Consider the following 16,585-nt stretch of genomic DNA (forward strand, 5'->3'; position numbering starts at 1 on the left):
TAATGAAAGATGAATATGCTGTCTCTTTGTGTGCTTTTTATGTAGATCTACTGAAAGCCTGAACAGACAGGGAATTTTGGTCTTGTGACTTTTTGCTCATATGGTCTTCCTGATTGGCCTTTCAGTCCACTTGACTGACAGCTAATCCCAATAATGTCGGTGGATCTGTATGGATTTCTGTTATCATGAAGTCTTGGCTGCTCTACTGGAGCATTACCACAGAGGACAGAACTTGGGAATGAAAAAGCTCCAAATGCTCTATCAGGACAGTGCTTAGTACAGTGCTCTGCACACTGTAAGCCCTCAATAAGTACCATTGATTGATTGATTAGATATACTGACTTCCTGTGTTCTGGATCAGGGCTAATGGTTGTGTTTCTGCACCACATCCTACCTACATATATATTTAGCACTAACATTTGACCCACAGATTTTGATCAAAAATGGACATTTCTGTTGAAAATAACATTTTCTAATATCTGCCATTTTCACCCAGATCATTTTTTTCCTTCAAGAGTATTCTCTAGTGATGATTCATTCAACTAAATATCCATCTATCCTTAGGATATAAATATTCTTCTCATTGTCTTTAGCTCACTGATAATTGATTTATTTTCGGGCATCCAAAAGTGTAACGGAGTGTTTAGCTCTAATTCTGCTCTTTTCATTTGAGTGGGAGCAGAGAACTACTATATCCATTGTTGAACTGAGAAAAACCTCACTTAGAGAGCCTTTCTATCTATAATCTTCCTCTTGAAGTTACCTTAACAATGAAAATGGATCTATTTTCTCCTTTTAGAGTTAGAAAGAGTTCTTATCAGCTTAAATCTAGTTCTCTTTTGGGGCTTGGAGAGAAGGAGCAAGAAAGCAAACCATGGCTAGTGATCATTCATTCACTGAACATCTTTGACCTAGTGCCTGTCAAGGGTGGAGCACTGTACAAGGTACTCGGAAGCATATGATGGAAGTAAATACATGATATCTGCCCTCAAGGAGCGTACGTTGGGAAGCATAAGTACCTGGAATATTTTTTTCTTTCAAGTTCTGACTGCAACCTGAAGAATTGGTGATCCTGTGTGGAGCTATTCAAAAAAACTAGGGAAGTTTAAGGGTGAGACTACTCTAGGGGAAGGAGTTAGTCCATTCCAATCCCAGCTGAGTCCTCCCTCCTGCCTCTCTGACAGGGCTACCCCAGAACCCAGAAAGGCCAACGGCAGGGTGAGAAGACTCATGCACACTACCAGCACTCCTGGGAGCAATTGTCAATCAAGAATCAAAGACGGCCACAAGAGACACAGACCAATAAGTGCCCATTTTGATCTTGAAGGTGTTGTTTTAGGATAGAGGTCTCACGTGAGTAAGCCACACCTGAACTTGGACAGGTTGGCAGATCCCATCTCCTTCCCACTTCATAGCCAACAGACTACCACCTTCCCCACCTTCAAAGCCTTATTAAAATCACAAATCCTCCAAGAGGCCTTCCCTAACTAAGCCCTCATCTCCCCTACTCCCTCTCCCTTCTGCACTGCCTATGCACTTGGATCAGTATCCTTTAAGCACTTGATATTCTCTTCACCCTCATCCCCAGAACACTTACGTACATAATCATCATCATCATCATCACTATGGTATTTGTTAAGCACTTACTATGTGCCAAGCACTGTTCTAAGCACTGGGGTAGATACAAGGTAAGCAGGTTGTCCCACGTAGGGCTCACAGTCTTAATCTCCTTTTTACAGATGAGGTAACTGACGCCCAGAGAAGTGAAGTGACTTGCCCGAGGTCACACAACAAACAAGTGGCGGAGCCGGGATTAGAACCCATGACCTCTTACTCCCAAACCCGGGCTCTTTCCACTAAGCCAAGCTGCTTCTCAATACATATCCATATCCTTATACATATACATATCCATAGTGTATTTAAATGTATTTAGGCTGTAAGCTCCTTGTGGGCAGGTCCTGTCCCTACGAACTCTATTATGGATTGATTAAATTCTTACTATGTGCCAAGCACTGGAATGGATACAAGATAATCTGGTCAGGCAACTGCAAATGCATGTGTGCTTTGGGATTTTCCTAAACATTTCTCTTTGCTCTGCACACAGTAAGCGCTCAATAAATACAATTGATTGATTGACTACCTTATCTCTAATGCTTGAATTTTATTTTTATTATGCCCTTTGTTATGGATATATATTTAGTAGCACTAGATTAAGGTAATTCTTTCTCTTTGAGAAACACACTTTAACCGCTGGGCTTTTGTAAAAGAGCTCTCTTCTAAGACCCAAGGAAACTTTTATCTTCTCTTTCTAAGTGGAACTAAAAGATAAACACAGTATCATATTGGGAGAAATTGGATTATCCAGAAGATACGATCTAGTCTGTTTCTTCTTCTCATGAGGTATATCAATGTTGATGTCAGAGAGCAGTAGCAGTTCCCAATTTGATGGTCACATTTTTTTTTCCTCGTAAAATACTCCACTTGTCTACTGGGCGAGACCCCACTCTTCCCTTTTGAATGAATGCAGGCATTTATTTTATTTGATTATATATGAGAAGCAGCGTGGCTCAGTGGAAAAAGCCCAGGCTTGGGAGTCAGAGGTCATGGGTTCTAATTCCAGCTTCACCGCTTTTCAGCTGTGTGACTTTGGGCAAGTCACTTAACTTCTCTGTGCCTCAGTTACCTCATCTGTAAAATGGGGATTAAGACTGTGAGCCCCACATGGGACAACCTGATCACCTTGTATCCACCCCAGCACTTAGGATAGTGCTTTGCATGTAGTAAGTGATTAACAAATGCCATCATTATTATTAAAGGTAGATCATCTAAATGAATAGATAACAGCTGGAAATAACTTAGTCACTGCTTACAGTCAAGTGTGAGCCAGTATGACATTATTTTTTTCCAACTTTTTTTTCATCACCTTCTGAGTGCTGCCATTACTCTTTGGCAAATACAGCCAATTGCTTCTCCTCCCTCTCACCCTGTTCAGATAGTCTTCCCCTAATCCCTCTTCAACTTTTCTCTTCTCTCGCTTACCTCAACTGCTTCCCAGTGGCCTGGTGGGAAGTCATGGAATTCGTTCTTTCCCTGTATAACTTCTGAATACTGGCTTCAAGCTCTCTTCATGTTTTTTTGCTCTGTTCAAACTCTACTCCCCCATCAGCCACACTCTCTACTCCTCCCAAGTGAATATTCTTATTGCCCCTCATTTTCACCTATGCATTACCCTCCCCTCTACCTGGATCTTTCTTCCCTATGAAATCTGCCAGACCAAAGCTCTCCCCATTTTCAAAGCCTTTCTGCAATCCCACCTCCCCCAAGAGGCATTCTTTGATTCATTTTTCTTCTCCCCAAGTTATATCTTTCCAACTACCACCCCCACACTTATGCACTCATAGCAACCCACAGTAATAATAATGATGGCATTTGTTAAGCACTATGTGCCAAGCACTGTTCTAAGTGCTGCACTGTTGTAAACAGTACATTTGTTCATATCCATTTACGTACCCCTTCTCTTCAAACACCTATGTTTAACTTTCCTATCTTTTCATTATGCAATTTGAAAAAGAATTTGAAGACAGGGAGAACTGTTATATGATGGATGTGAAGGGGGAGGGAGTTCTATATAGGAGGAAGGGGTTGGACAGAAAAGAGTGAGGCATGTGAGTAGATCAGCTAGTTATCACAAAATCTGGCATCTGAATAAAAAAGAAAAAAATATATTTTCCCAGTGATTTATTTCAGAAATTGGGTATGTATATCCCAGGGCGTGGGTTCAGGGGTGTTTTTTTTTTGCAGTAACCCACAGGAATAAGCTGTTCAACTTTTTCAACACATTTTTCTTCTGCTGTCCCCTCTGTGTTAACTTTCTGCTCTCTACAGCAGCCGTTGAAATGCCAGGCTGCTGCTGGTTTTCCAGCTAATGATTTTAGGCTATAAGGTATGGGGAGATTGTAGGACAATTTATTTATTTTCCTGAGAAAAGTATATCTTGAACTTAGGACATGGGTTTTTATCCGATTCTACTCCTATTTCTACCTTCAGATTTTTTTTTTTAATTCTGTTAAACCAGAAAGAAACCTGATTATTTTTGTCTACCCAAAGCACCTCCTTTAGCTCTGCTAGTTCTGTTGCTTGCTGCCTGTCCCTTCCTTCTTTCCTCCACAGGGAGGCAGCTTCTCTTCATTTCCTCTTTGTTGCTATTAATATTTATAATAAGAATTAATAATTAACTAATAATAGGGAGCAGCATGACTCAGTGGAAAGAGCAGGGATCCGGGAGTCAGACGATTGGAATTTTTAACCCAATTTTGCCACTTGCCTACTGTGTGACTTTGGGCAAGTCACTTGACTTCTCTATGCCTCAGTATTGTCATCTGTAAATGGAAATTAAATTCTCCTCTCACCTACTTATACTGTGAGTCCCACATGGGACAGGGACTGAGTCCAACCAGATTATCCTGTATCTACCCCAGTGCTTAGTATAGTGCTTGGTACATAGTAAGAGATTAATAAATACCTTTATTTCTTATTACTACCATTATTCTCTGGCCACTCCCTGAATGCCGAGCTGACCGTGGCAGCCCCTAGAGTGTGGAGACACCAAAGGAAGGAAGCCAGGCCGCAGTTACTAAGTACAGAGCCTCTTGCTCTTCCTCTGCTCTCCCCATAACAGGATCCCATCCACCCTCACCAGGACCTGGGGCTGATGCGTTCTGTTAGGCCCCCACATGATACATGATCCCAACGCATCATGTAAAGTATGTCATTAAGCAAGAAGAAGAGAGAGCGATTGAGGCAGAAAGATGGGTGGGATTGTCCCCTCCCACAGGCCAGGGGTGCTGGAAGAGGAAGAGGTTCCCCTGTGGGAGGGAAAGAAATGGGGGAGAGAAAAGACGAGGTCCAGCCGGCCGCACCTGGGAGTGGATTTTGGCAGTGGTAAGGGATTCAGTGGTGGCAGCAGCAGCTCTTGCAGCTGGGGGCCACAATGTGGAGTGTTTGGAGGCCCCTGTGAATGCTGGAGGTAATTGGCCCACCATTCTCTTTGCAAACGTAGCTCTGTACTCAGTTACACGCTCCTAGTACTAGACGGTTCCTCAAGGAATCAACCGAAGTAACCCCTGTGCTCAAGGACCAGGCTCATTGTTCCCCTTTCTCTCATTAGAATGAGAAAGAATATCAGCTTTCCAGAATGGGGTTTGCAAATGGGAAGTTTTAACAGTGCTTTTGCTTATTAAGTCTGTTGGCTCTGACAAAGCTCTAATGGAACCATGTGGCTAAACATCTCATGTAAAGATGTTCCTGCTATTAGATTTCAGGAAATATTCGTGCTGTATAATTAGGGTATGGATTTCAAAGAGGCCTTAAACTGCCAAGCATTTTTTGCGTCCTATTCCTGTGGCTGCTCAGATAACTTCCTTAAAAATAAACAAATGGAAGTTGCCAATTTGCGCTTGGAAAAGCAAAACCCCAATTAGAAAAATTGGGTGGACAGGTCACTTCAATGACAGCATTATGCCAGCCCTTCAACTGTGGGACCAAATGGAAACCTGATACTACTAAGCAATTGTCTTGATGCATTGTATTTCAAGAACAAGGATGTCCAGGAGGATTTGAGATCGCTGTTTGAATACAGGCCTCTGTTCCGTCTTCCACAGCTGCAAACATTTTTTGAGACATTCCTCCAAGTGAGCTCCCCGCTGCAGGCGTTTGACAACATGAAGGAAGCTATCAGCAAACTTTTACTCGTAGCAGAAGTGTCCAGTGAAGCACCTGCCCAAGGACCAAAGACCTTCACTAGGTAGGAACAAGGGAAAAATGCTACTAGACACCAAACGGGTCTCTGAACAGAAGGACGGGGACCCTCCGGCTTCAGACTTTGGGTGCAGTTTTGAACGTTATTATCACTTTAGCTTGCTAACGGGGTCCCTGGAGAATTGAGAGAATGATTGAGAAGAGAGATGCAGACCCATGTATGTTGCAGTTAATCAATTGTATATATTTATTTAATGGTATTTTTTAAGGTCTTATTATGCATCAAGCATTGTTCTAAGCACTGGAGTAGATACAGGTCTATTAGATTGGACATAGTCCCTGACCTGCATGGGGCTCAAGGTCTAAGTAGGAGGGAGAACAGGAGAACTGAGGCACAGAGAAGTTAAGTAATTCATCCAAGGCACATAGCAAGCACTTGGCAGAGCTAGGATTAGAACCCAGGTCCATGCTCTTTCCACTAGATTATGCTGCTTATTGAGTACTTACTATGTGCAGAGCACTATACTAAGCCCTTGGGAGAGTGCAATAGAACAGAGTTGGTACAAATGTTCCCTGCCCACAAGGAGATTACAGTCTAGAGGGGAAGACAGGCATTAAAATAAAATGACTGCTGAGGGTATATAAGTGTAGTGGGACTGAGGGTGGGGTGAATATTAAGTGCTTGAAGGGTACAGATCCAAGTGAAAGGGTGAACCAGAAGGGAAAGGGAATTGGGGAAATGAGGACTTAGCCTGGGAAAGCCTCTTGAGGAGTTGTGATTTTAATAAGGCTTTGAAGTTGGGGAGACTGATGGTCTGTTGAATATGAAGCGGGAGGGAGTTGCAGGCCAGAGGTGGTAGGTTGAAATGGGTTAGGACAGAGAAAAAACTTTACTCTTGCAGTTAGAAAATTGACAGTCCAAGTTGGGTTCCACTGAACCATGTAACCAAAGGGAGTTGTGGCGGTCTTTAATAATAGGATTGATGATGACTTGATGTGGGCTCCTTCAGGCAGGAAGGAAAAATGATTTTACATTGCAGGTCAGGCCGAGTGGGGATGCTGAAGAGGGGTGGAAGTTTGAAGGGTGCTCTGGCAGCTAAGAACTCACCCTACCCTCCTCTCTCTGCTTCCTCAATCCCAGCTGGGGGTAACTGTACTTCACAGAGTTCGTTTTCCATACAGTAGGCCAGATAATGGACAGTGCAATCAGCAAAACAGGAATAACAACAAAAATACCAAATTTTGACAGGTTTTGTACTTTTATTCTTTAAAACTTGAAAAGGACCATTTCGGATCTGCATTCTACTTTGCGGTAGAGATTTTTCAATAACATAATTCTGAATAGTCAAGTAGCGGAAGGGTCAGAGGGGACTGTATTCATGGCAAGTTCTGCTTTTCTTTCAGATGCAGATTATGTTTTCAACTTCTAACCTTTGATATTGATTATAGCAGCTCCTTTGAGCCAGTGGTTCTTGAGGTAAGGCTGTTAAAGGTATTCTGATGTTTTCTATGTTTAATTACAAGAGCTATAACTGCTATTGTCTTCCGTACCTTAATTACTATATTATAGCAGTGTGGGTCCTGAATAAAGCCTCGAAGGGTTGGAAAGCAACCAAGTCCCACGAACTAAATGATGTGTGGAAATCTGAGGACTAGATTCAAATCCCCACTATATTAGAGAAAGTATTCAATTCCAAATTCTTATTGGCAAAATTATGATCATTCTGTACTTAATGCAGAATTAATAGAAAGACTAGTAGTAGTATTAGAAATTATTTGTTATATTTGTGAAGTGGTTACAGTGTGCCAAGCAATGCACTACATAATAATTCAACATGGAACTGGGTCCTCAACTGTAACTAATGAGAAGTAACAGGCTTAGTGGATAGAACAGGGGCCTGGGAATCAGAAGGATCTGGGTTCTAGTACCGTTCTACCACTTGTCTGCTATGTGTCTTGGGGCAAGTCACTTTACTGCTTCCACAAAATAGGGATTAAGACTGTGAGCCCCATGTGGGAAGGGGGCTACGTCCAACCTGATTACCTTGTATCTACCCCAGCATTTAGAACAGTGCTTGGCACATAGTAAGCACTTAACAAATACCATGAAAAAAAACCAGTAGCATAAACCAAACAATCAATTTTGTCACTTCAAAGTGTAAGCTGCAACCGAAGATTCGTTTGAAAGATCCCCAGGACAAGAAATGTTAAAAGATGTCATCCTGGCATAGAGATATTTTCTGACCTTGAATTAAAGTTTAAACCTGATTGCCCTTGTAATGAATTCTTTATCCTCTTAAATTGATAGCCAGATTTGAAATGGGTTATGCATTTCAATGTTCTAGGTACTGGTCTTTTGAGAAGATAGATGTAAGTTACTCCCTTACATATTGAGCAGATCTCTTATTCAGCTCCTTTCTTCTTAGTTCAGTCATGGGCTGTCTAAAACTCTTAACCCATAGGTTGTCACCCCTGAGGAAAAGGGGGAATTAGTCTGGGAAGGCCTCTCGCCGTTGCTGGGTAGGGACCGTCTCTATATGTTGCCAACTTGTACTTCTCAAGCGCTTAGTACAGTGTTCTGCACACAGTAAGCGCTCAGTAAATACGATTGAATGAAAGGTGAGACTTCAGGAGGGCTTTGAAGAGGGGAAGTGTGATTGGCGGATTGAGGAGTGAGTATGTTTGGTTTTGTTCTCTGTCTCCCCCTTTTAGACTGTGAGCCCTCTGTTGGGTAGGGACTGTCTCTATGTGTTGCCAACTTGTACTTCCCAAGCGCTTAGTACAGTGCTCTGCACACAGTAAGTGCTCAATAAATACGATTGGTTGATTGATTGATTGAGGGAATTCCAGGCCAGAGGTAGGATGTGGGCCAGGGATTGATGGTGGGACAAATGAAAACGAGGCACAGTGAGAAGGTTAGCACCAGAGGAGCGGAGTGTGCCTGCTGGGATGTAGGAGGAGAGAAGGCAGGTGAGGTAGGAGGGGGCAAAGTGATGGAGAGCTTTGAAGCCAATAGTGAGGAGTTTTTGCTTCATACGGAGGTTGATAGGTAAACACTGGAGATTTTTGAGCCAGGGGCGGGTCGGGGGATGACAGGCTCAAAACTTTCTGTAAAAAGATCATACGGGCAGCAGGGTGAAGTATAGACTGAAGTTTACTAAACGTTGACATAGCTACAAGTTAATCAGATTGGATGCAGTCCCTGTCCTGCTCGGGGCTCACAGTCTTCATCCCATTTTACAGATGAGGTAACTGAGGCACAGAGAAGTGAAGCGGCTTGTCTGAGATCACACAGCAGACGTGTGGCAGATCCGGAATTAAAACCCAGGTCCTTGTGACTTGCAGACAAGTGGCAGGGCTGGGATTAGAACTCAAATCCTACTGACTTCCAGGCACGTGCTCTATCCATTAAGCCACGCTCCTTCTCAAGTCTTGAATCCTAATGGTGATAGTCTTCTTTTGTAAGAGTTCCTCTGTTGAAGACATGCTTTTAACTTGTTAGAATGAATCAAACTTCATAATAGTTAAAATTCCAGAAATAACTACTCAAGATGAGTATCATTATCATTTCCTTAAACCCCCAAATAATTTTTAACTAGGCTTGTTTAGACGTTTTGACTAGAAATATTGTAAATTATGCCTCCTTCCCATTACATTTAATAGGTAAGGAGGTCTGGATAATATGATGGGAATTTGTGAAAGCTCAATTTGTTTTGTGGAATCTCTAGTTATTATTTTTAAAGCATGAAAAGTCTTTAGGTATTGGACAGCATTGTGGCCTAGTTTTTATAGGATTGTTTTCCTCAAAATAGACCACTAGAGGTCAGTTCGGATCTGTCATTGTAACAAAAAAGCATCCTATCTTGAAGATAAGGCTATAATTCTATTGCAATGAAAATGTCAGTGATAATTTAAAAATACTGACCATTTCTCCTTTTCAAAAGGTGCATGAAGATTTTGAATTTCCTGTTGATGATAGCTTAGATGTTGAGGACCAAATCACCAAAAAATTCCTTGTTGAAGATACTTTCAGTTTTCTCTTAGCCAAAGAATCTTCCGTTTCCATTCATTCCGAAGCATTTTGGAGAGCTTTCAGGCCAGGAACAGTTAAGGTGAGTATACCTCTGTACTTCAGTGTCAGGGGAGTCGAGTGTGTGGGCTGGGTTCTTGCGGGAGAAGAAAAAGAGCAGATAGAAGGGAGGGAAGTGATTGACTGCTTTAAAGCCAGTGGTGAGAAGTTTCTGCTTGATGTGGCGATGGAATGGCCATCCACTGGAGGCATTTGAGGAGTGGGGCAACAGGCACTGACTTTTTTTTTTTTAGAAAAATAATCAGAGCAGCCGAGTGAAGCATAAACTGGAGAGGGAGAAGACTGGAGGCAGGGAGGTTAGCGAGGAGGTTGCCCCGGTAGTCGAGGCAAGATGTGACAACTGCTCCGACCATTGGGGTGACAGTTTGGATGGAGAGGAAGGGCTGGATTCTGGAGGTGTTGCGATGGTAATAATAGTAATAATAATAATAGTACTTTTTAAGCACTTACTATATATCAAGCACTGTCCTAAGTGCTGGGGTATTTACAAATTATTCAGATTGGACATAGTCCCTGTCCCACATGGGGCTCACTCTCTTAATCCCCATTTTACGGGTGAAGTAACTAAAGCCCAGAGAAGTTTAGAGACAGCAGACATGTGGCAGAGCTGGGATTGGTACCCAAGAACTCCCAGACCTGTGCTCTATCCACTAAGCCGTGCTGTTTCAGATCCAACAGAACTCGGTGACCTGTTGAATGTGCATGGTGCACGGGGAATGAAAGAGAGAGGAGTCAAGTATAAAGAGCATGTATGATACGTGCTCAGGGATTTGGATATTCTGTAATGCTGGGGGATTTTAACCCCTCTCTCCTGACTGCATCACCATTCCCTTCCCAACTCTCAAGGATGGGAAATGGAAAGAAAGACTACATCTCTGAAGCTGTGAACTAATGCCCTAGTTTTAAGCAAAATTAATGTGGCCAACCCAACATGTTGGTAATTAATTATTCCCAAGTAACTTCCAGGTGAAAACCTTTCAGGTACTTGTTCGGCTAACACACCTAATCTGAAGGATTTTTTAATCTGACGGGATGTTAGGTGAGTGGAGACAGGCAATTCTTCCCTCATAATATTTAAAATGCTTTCTTTTCTGGTACAGGATGAAACACATGAAAAGGAATATAACCGATGTCTGCCTTTAGAAGAGATACATTTGATGATGACTTTTGCCCAGGAACTCAAGAATCTGGGACAGTTTCAACTGGTAACCGCCCCCCCCCCCCGACCCCGCCAAAAAAAAAAAAACTACTTTGGAGCCATAAAAGCTACCGCTCTCTCTATCTTGAAATGATCCTTGATAGCTGTAATTATCATACATGAAATTATAAATCAGTTGTAAACTTTTTGCTTTTCAATTTTTATAAGATGTAGATATTTTGTAGATATTTTTCTCTAAGATGGTCTGTATGTTTTTGCTTAGCTTCATTCATTCAATTAAATTTATTTACTAAGCGCTTACTGCGTGCAGAGCACTGTACTGTTTCACACAGTAATACCTGATTTAATAAAGATACTAAAATGCAGAATTGTAGTATTTGTAGCAATGCAACTAATGATATTTACTGAGTCCCACTGGATGTAAGGCACTGTATTAAGTGTTTGGAATGGTACAATGAAAATATGAGACACTTTACCTACCAACAGAGAGATTATATTCTAATATGGGAGACAGATTTAAAAATATTTACATATAAACAGAATAAATAATTGAAAGTAAAACTGAATATGCTTTAAGTACAAGTGGTGAAGGCAGGTATCAATAAATCCATAAATGCTTGAGGTGTCTTTTGGGTCAGTACAACTCACATTGGATTACTGCATTGGCCTCCTCTCTGACCTCCCTGCCTCCTGTCTTTCCCCGCTTGAGTCCATACTTCACTCTGCTGCCTTGATCATTTTTCTTCAAAGCCATTCAATCCATGTTTCCTCAAGAACCTTCAATTTGGATGAAAAAAAAAATGGCAGTACCTTGGGAGGAAATTCCATGCCATCTTTACAGCCCTTGCATAGACAGACTCCCACCCCCTCACCCGTGGTAGAAGGATGAGAGAGATATTGATATCACAGCATCCCACAGTTTAAATATTAAGCATTTCAGAGTGGAATATCAACGGTTTGACTTAATTACTTTCCTTCCACTGCTGGGTATTATTGTAATTAACGTTTCCTTATGTGTACCATTTCTTTTACAGCTCTTACCCTCCAAGGCTCCTCGGATTCAAACTCTGCTGAGTACGATTAATTACCTCACAGAGCCAGCGCAAAACCCTAGTTCAGTTCCAACAAGATACTGGCTTCTGTTAAATTTACTTGAACAATTTCAGCTAATGAATCAAAAGGCATCTGTGCATCCTTTCGAATGGTAAGCTTCCTCATAGCTATCTGCGTAAGCCTCTATCCTGGGGAAGATCTTTGACTGAGAAGCAGTGTTGCCTACTGGATAGAACATAGGCCTGGGAATCAGAAGGACCTGGGTTCTAGTCCCAGCTCTGCCACTTGTCTGCTGTGTGACCTTGGGCAAGTCACTTCACTTCTCTGGGCTTCAGTTCCCTCATCTGTAAAATGGGGTGAAAGACTGTGAGCCTTATGTGGGACGGGGACTGTGTCCAACCCGATTTGCCTGTGTCCAACCCAGTGCTTAGAATAGTGCCTGGCACATAGTAAATGCTTAACAAATACCACAATTATTATTATGTTGGTACATGTGGGAATTTCACTGTAGGTAGAGGAGAGAGCCTTCAGGCCCGGTGAGTCTGATTTCAGAAGGCCTATTCCCTCTCAAAACACTAGTGGTCAAGACGTTTTTCTCTAAAAAGGAGCTTCTCCAAAGCATAGAAATCTCAATGTTCTGAGCTTAAAGAGGGTAAGACAAAAATTATGGTGGAAAAGACCCAAGAGTGGAATATCATTTTGACATTAAGAGCAAGGAGGTGGAGGGGACAGGAATCATCTACGGGGAATGTTTAGAAAGAAATGGCTCATCATCATCCACATTATCATCATCACAGTCATCGTTGTCAGCGGTACTCTTTGAGCACCTCCTGTGTTCATAGCATCATACCAGGAGGTTAGGAAAATACATCAGAAGCCAAAGACACAGTCCCTGCCCTCGAGGAGCTCACAATATAATGAGAAAGCAGAGAAGAATAAATAATGGAAATGCAATGTGGAAAAGACCCAGAGCATAGATTATTGTTGTTGTCTTATGCTGTTGGGTTGTGTCCAACCCATAGATGCAAATAAAAAAAGGGCAAATAAATAATAATTATGAATAGTAATAAAAATTCACAGGTGTAATAAGGGCAGCTGATGGGATGAAATGACCAGAAAGGCAGGAGATTAGCTGGGAATGCCTCTTGGAGGAAGTGGCTTCTTAGGAGGCAGTTGAAGGCGAGAAAGCCCGTGCCCCAACCCAAACCCAGATACAAACTAATCAGAACCGACGCCAACCTATTTTACAGGGGGCTCATAATCTAACAGCTAAAAAGAGCAGGTATCACCCCCATTTTACAGATGAGGCGAATGAGGCACAGAGAGGTTAAGTAACTTGCTCAAGGTCACACAGCAGGCTGGTGGCAGAGCTGGTATTAGAATTTGGATCTCTTGACTCCACATTCCCTGCTCTTTCCACTAGATCATATTGCCTCCCATGCCTCTGTCAAATTGGGGAACAATGTTTCATGCTTTCTTAACTCCACATGGACATTGGTGAATTTCTGAAATTATATTAATGATGTTCTTTCTTTTTCAGGAAAAGCAAGATGAGCATTAGGAATTCATTCAAGATAGTACTGAAACAACCAAGCCTCAGGTAAGTGTAACATCTGGTATGCAATATATGATTACAGACATGATCCCGGTTAGTATCTACTCTTAGTCAGTGTCCTTCACTGTAGCCTCAAAAACGCTGCATCCTGGTTCTTTGGGGTGGGGAGGGGAGGAGCTTCACTACACTGTGTCCTGATTCCTGGAGGGGCGGGAGAAATCCTGGAGGGAGGAAATCCAGGAGGAAGGAAAACCTGAAGCATCTTGGGCTCAGCTCATTGGGATGGATCGTGCCCACCCAGGACATTCCTCTCCATAATCCCCCTTTCTCTTTCCCCCAGCCTGCCATGGAAATCACACTTCAGGGGCAGAACAAAAGCAGAGGGGGCTTTGAGAGGTGTTTTGTTGGTGGAGGAGGACAGAGAAGGAGGTTAGAAGCTGGGCTCATTGAATTGTCCCACGTCACTTTTCCCCTGGCTCCACTTATTTGCTGCCAGGTTGGTAACTAATGTAGTTTAAATCACTTAGACAGTGGATGAGGTGGCAAGATACTGCAGCAGTTTGTCCAATCATCTAATAGGACTTTTCTAGATAAATGGGTCACCGTTCAAAATAATGCTAATCCTTCGTGGAAACAGATAAATTGTCCCTAGCGGTGTGAATGAGTTCATTCTTCTCCCTAAGGGCCTCCTTGATCATTAGTTTTGTCTTTTTTTCACATGCCGTCAAGTTGTTTCTGACCCATAGCGACTCCACAGACACACCTTCTTCAGAACGTACCATCTTCTATCACAAAGTTGTTCTGGTACGTGGACCCATGGAGTTTTCTTGGTAAAGATACAAAGCGGTTTACCAGTGCCTACTTCCACACAGTTGACACGTGAGACTCTGCCATTGTCTTTGATCAATGTTTTGATCACTTGATCATCTGCCCTTGACTCTTTCATGAATCGACTCTGATGCTTCGGCTTAGACCATTCCATTATGGGTAGCCCTATATGGCATAGATCTAAGCTTCATCAGCATATGCAAACTCTCCTGCCATGATAAGGCATCGATTCATAGGAGAGTGACAGTCAGTACTGACCAGTAAACTTGGTCACTAGGAGAATTATAGGGCCTTTTCAGTGGCTGGTGATGAGCTCATTGGCTTAATTTTTTATCATAATGACATTAGAGGTATAATTAATCTTTTCTGTATGTCCAAGAATTCAGGGGCAATCTAGACAAGCTCAGAGTCAGGTATAAACATTAAAATAGGCATATATACCAAGTTATAACTGACTTTCATCATCTAGATCCTTTATCAAGTACTCAGACAGAGGGGCTTTGGCCAGTTAAATCCTATAGATCATTTATGCAAACTGCATTTAGAGTTCTCAGATTTTATATTCTCTTCGAGCTCAATTTCATAGCTTCCAATGGTCTGTTGCTTCAAAGGTTGGTAACTTCATCCAAGCTTATTTTAATAAAAATCTCTAAATCACTGTACCTGGATCGATTCAACTGGGCACATTCTCTCAGTGCCTTTAAGTTCTGGGTCTCTCCTTGAGACTGACTTCTGGGACCTTGGTTTTCTTTGCGCAAGTCAATGTTGATTAGGCATGATGAGATTTCCAGCTTCGTCATTTCAGGTGAGATTGCCAGTTTTGGGAAATAGAAACCCAAACGGGCTTCTTTGTATTTGTTCCAACAACCACAGCCCACCAGAAAAGAGACATAGTGTGCTCAATCTGTTGCCTGTGGATATCCTCACTTCATTAATTCAGCATGTGTTTGACATTGTATTAACAGGAATTCTTTCTCAGAAGAAAAGCACATTAAGCACAGAATGCCTTTTGACGTTCCTGAAAGACAGAAAGGTAAGAGGATATTGGACTAATCCACCATGAAAATAAGCACTGGCCCACATGCACAGACCTTAAAAATACCCAATGAAAATGATGCCAAAAGTCTAAAAGCAGGAATCAGAACCTCTGGGTCTGGAGAAAGGGTTCTGAGGAGACACCAAGTGTCCCCATCCTAGTGAGGTGAGGAGCAGGCAGCATGGAAGGCAAAGGTAGAATTAGTAACGCTGACAAATGTGAGCAAAATCAATGGAAATTTCACTGTTTAAATGGAAGGATTGTGGGCCTGAACGTTTGAAAGTTCTATATGCAAAGTTGTCTTTTGGTTTAGTTTTGAACCCCATGATTTTCCTCTTTAATTTTACTTAGAAGGATGTTGTTGATTTAAAAATAAAGGAAGTCAGTAATTGAAACGTGTCAGTGAAGCATACCATTAAAATTTAAATTATAACAATGAAATTGTTTCTCTTTCCTGATAGTTTTATCTCTAGATGTAAAACATACATACAGATATACATATTTGTGAATTATTCCTTTTTTTCTCCCTTCTAGTGCCCAACTTTTTTAATGAGACCAAAGACGTACACTGCAGTAATGGTAAGTCGAGACTCATGCATGGAGCCATTACAGTTTAAATAATAGGTATAACTTGGGTTGGGGTTAGTCATCTAGTTTTTTATACCCTCTAGACTGTAAGCTCATTGTGGGCAGGGAATGTGTCTGTTTATAGTTATATTGTTCGTTCCCAAGCACTTAGTACAGTGCTCTGCACACAGTAAATGCTCGATAAATGCAATTGAATAAATTATACTGAATAACTCAGTTTTCAGCTGGATCATTACCTGTCCAGTATGACACAGCAGTAGTCACTTTTATGTCTTGGGCTTTTATCTTGCACACACAGCATCGTTTCCCCTCAGCTCTCACCTGCCATTTAGAAGCGATGCCGCTTGCTCACGGGAACCTGGGAGGGGGACAACAGGCTCTAGAAGGAAGGTGGGTTGAGGGTCAGAGATCTCCCAGAGAAACCCGGTAGGATCTGTGGGCTTCTGGAAAATGCTCCATTTGACATCATGACATTATATTCCATAACCAGAGTAAAGCATGCAACGCAAAGGGCACTCT

At 42.0% G+C, this 16,585-nt stretch overlaps 1 protein-coding gene across 1 annotated transcript in view; it reads left to right on the plus strand.

Annotated features, from left to right (window-relative positions):
• The window catches only part of CPED1 (cadherin like and PC-esterase domain containing 1), a 207,242-nt gene that overhangs the window by 88,097 nt on the left and 102,560 nt on the right, over window positions 1–16,585 (plus strand). Inside the window, exons 8-15 of the mRNA XM_038753259.1 lie at window positions 5,661–5,803; window positions 7,162–7,234; window positions 9,702–9,869; window positions 10,948–11,052; window positions 12,041–12,210; window positions 13,600–13,659; window positions 15,408–15,475; window positions 16,013–16,057. Of these exons, the coding sequence (XP_038609187.1) occupies window positions 5,661–5,803; window positions 7,162–7,234; window positions 9,702–9,869; window positions 10,948–11,052; window positions 12,041–12,210; window positions 13,600–13,659; window positions 15,408–15,475; window positions 16,013–16,057 (832 nt within the window). The remainder of the gene's footprint in view (window positions 1–5,660; window positions 5,804–7,161; window positions 7,235–9,701; window positions 9,870–10,947; window positions 11,053–12,040; window positions 12,211–13,599; window positions 13,660–15,407; window positions 15,476–16,012; window positions 16,058–16,585) is intronic.

Source organism: Tachyglossus aculeatus, chromosome 10 (genome assembly GCF_015852505.1).
Source record: "Tachyglossus aculeatus isolate mTacAcu1 chromosome 10, mTacAcu1.pri, whole genome shotgun sequence".
NCBI classification, from domain to species: Eukaryota; Metazoa; Chordata; class Mammalia; order Monotremata; family Tachyglossidae; genus Tachyglossus; species Tachyglossus aculeatus.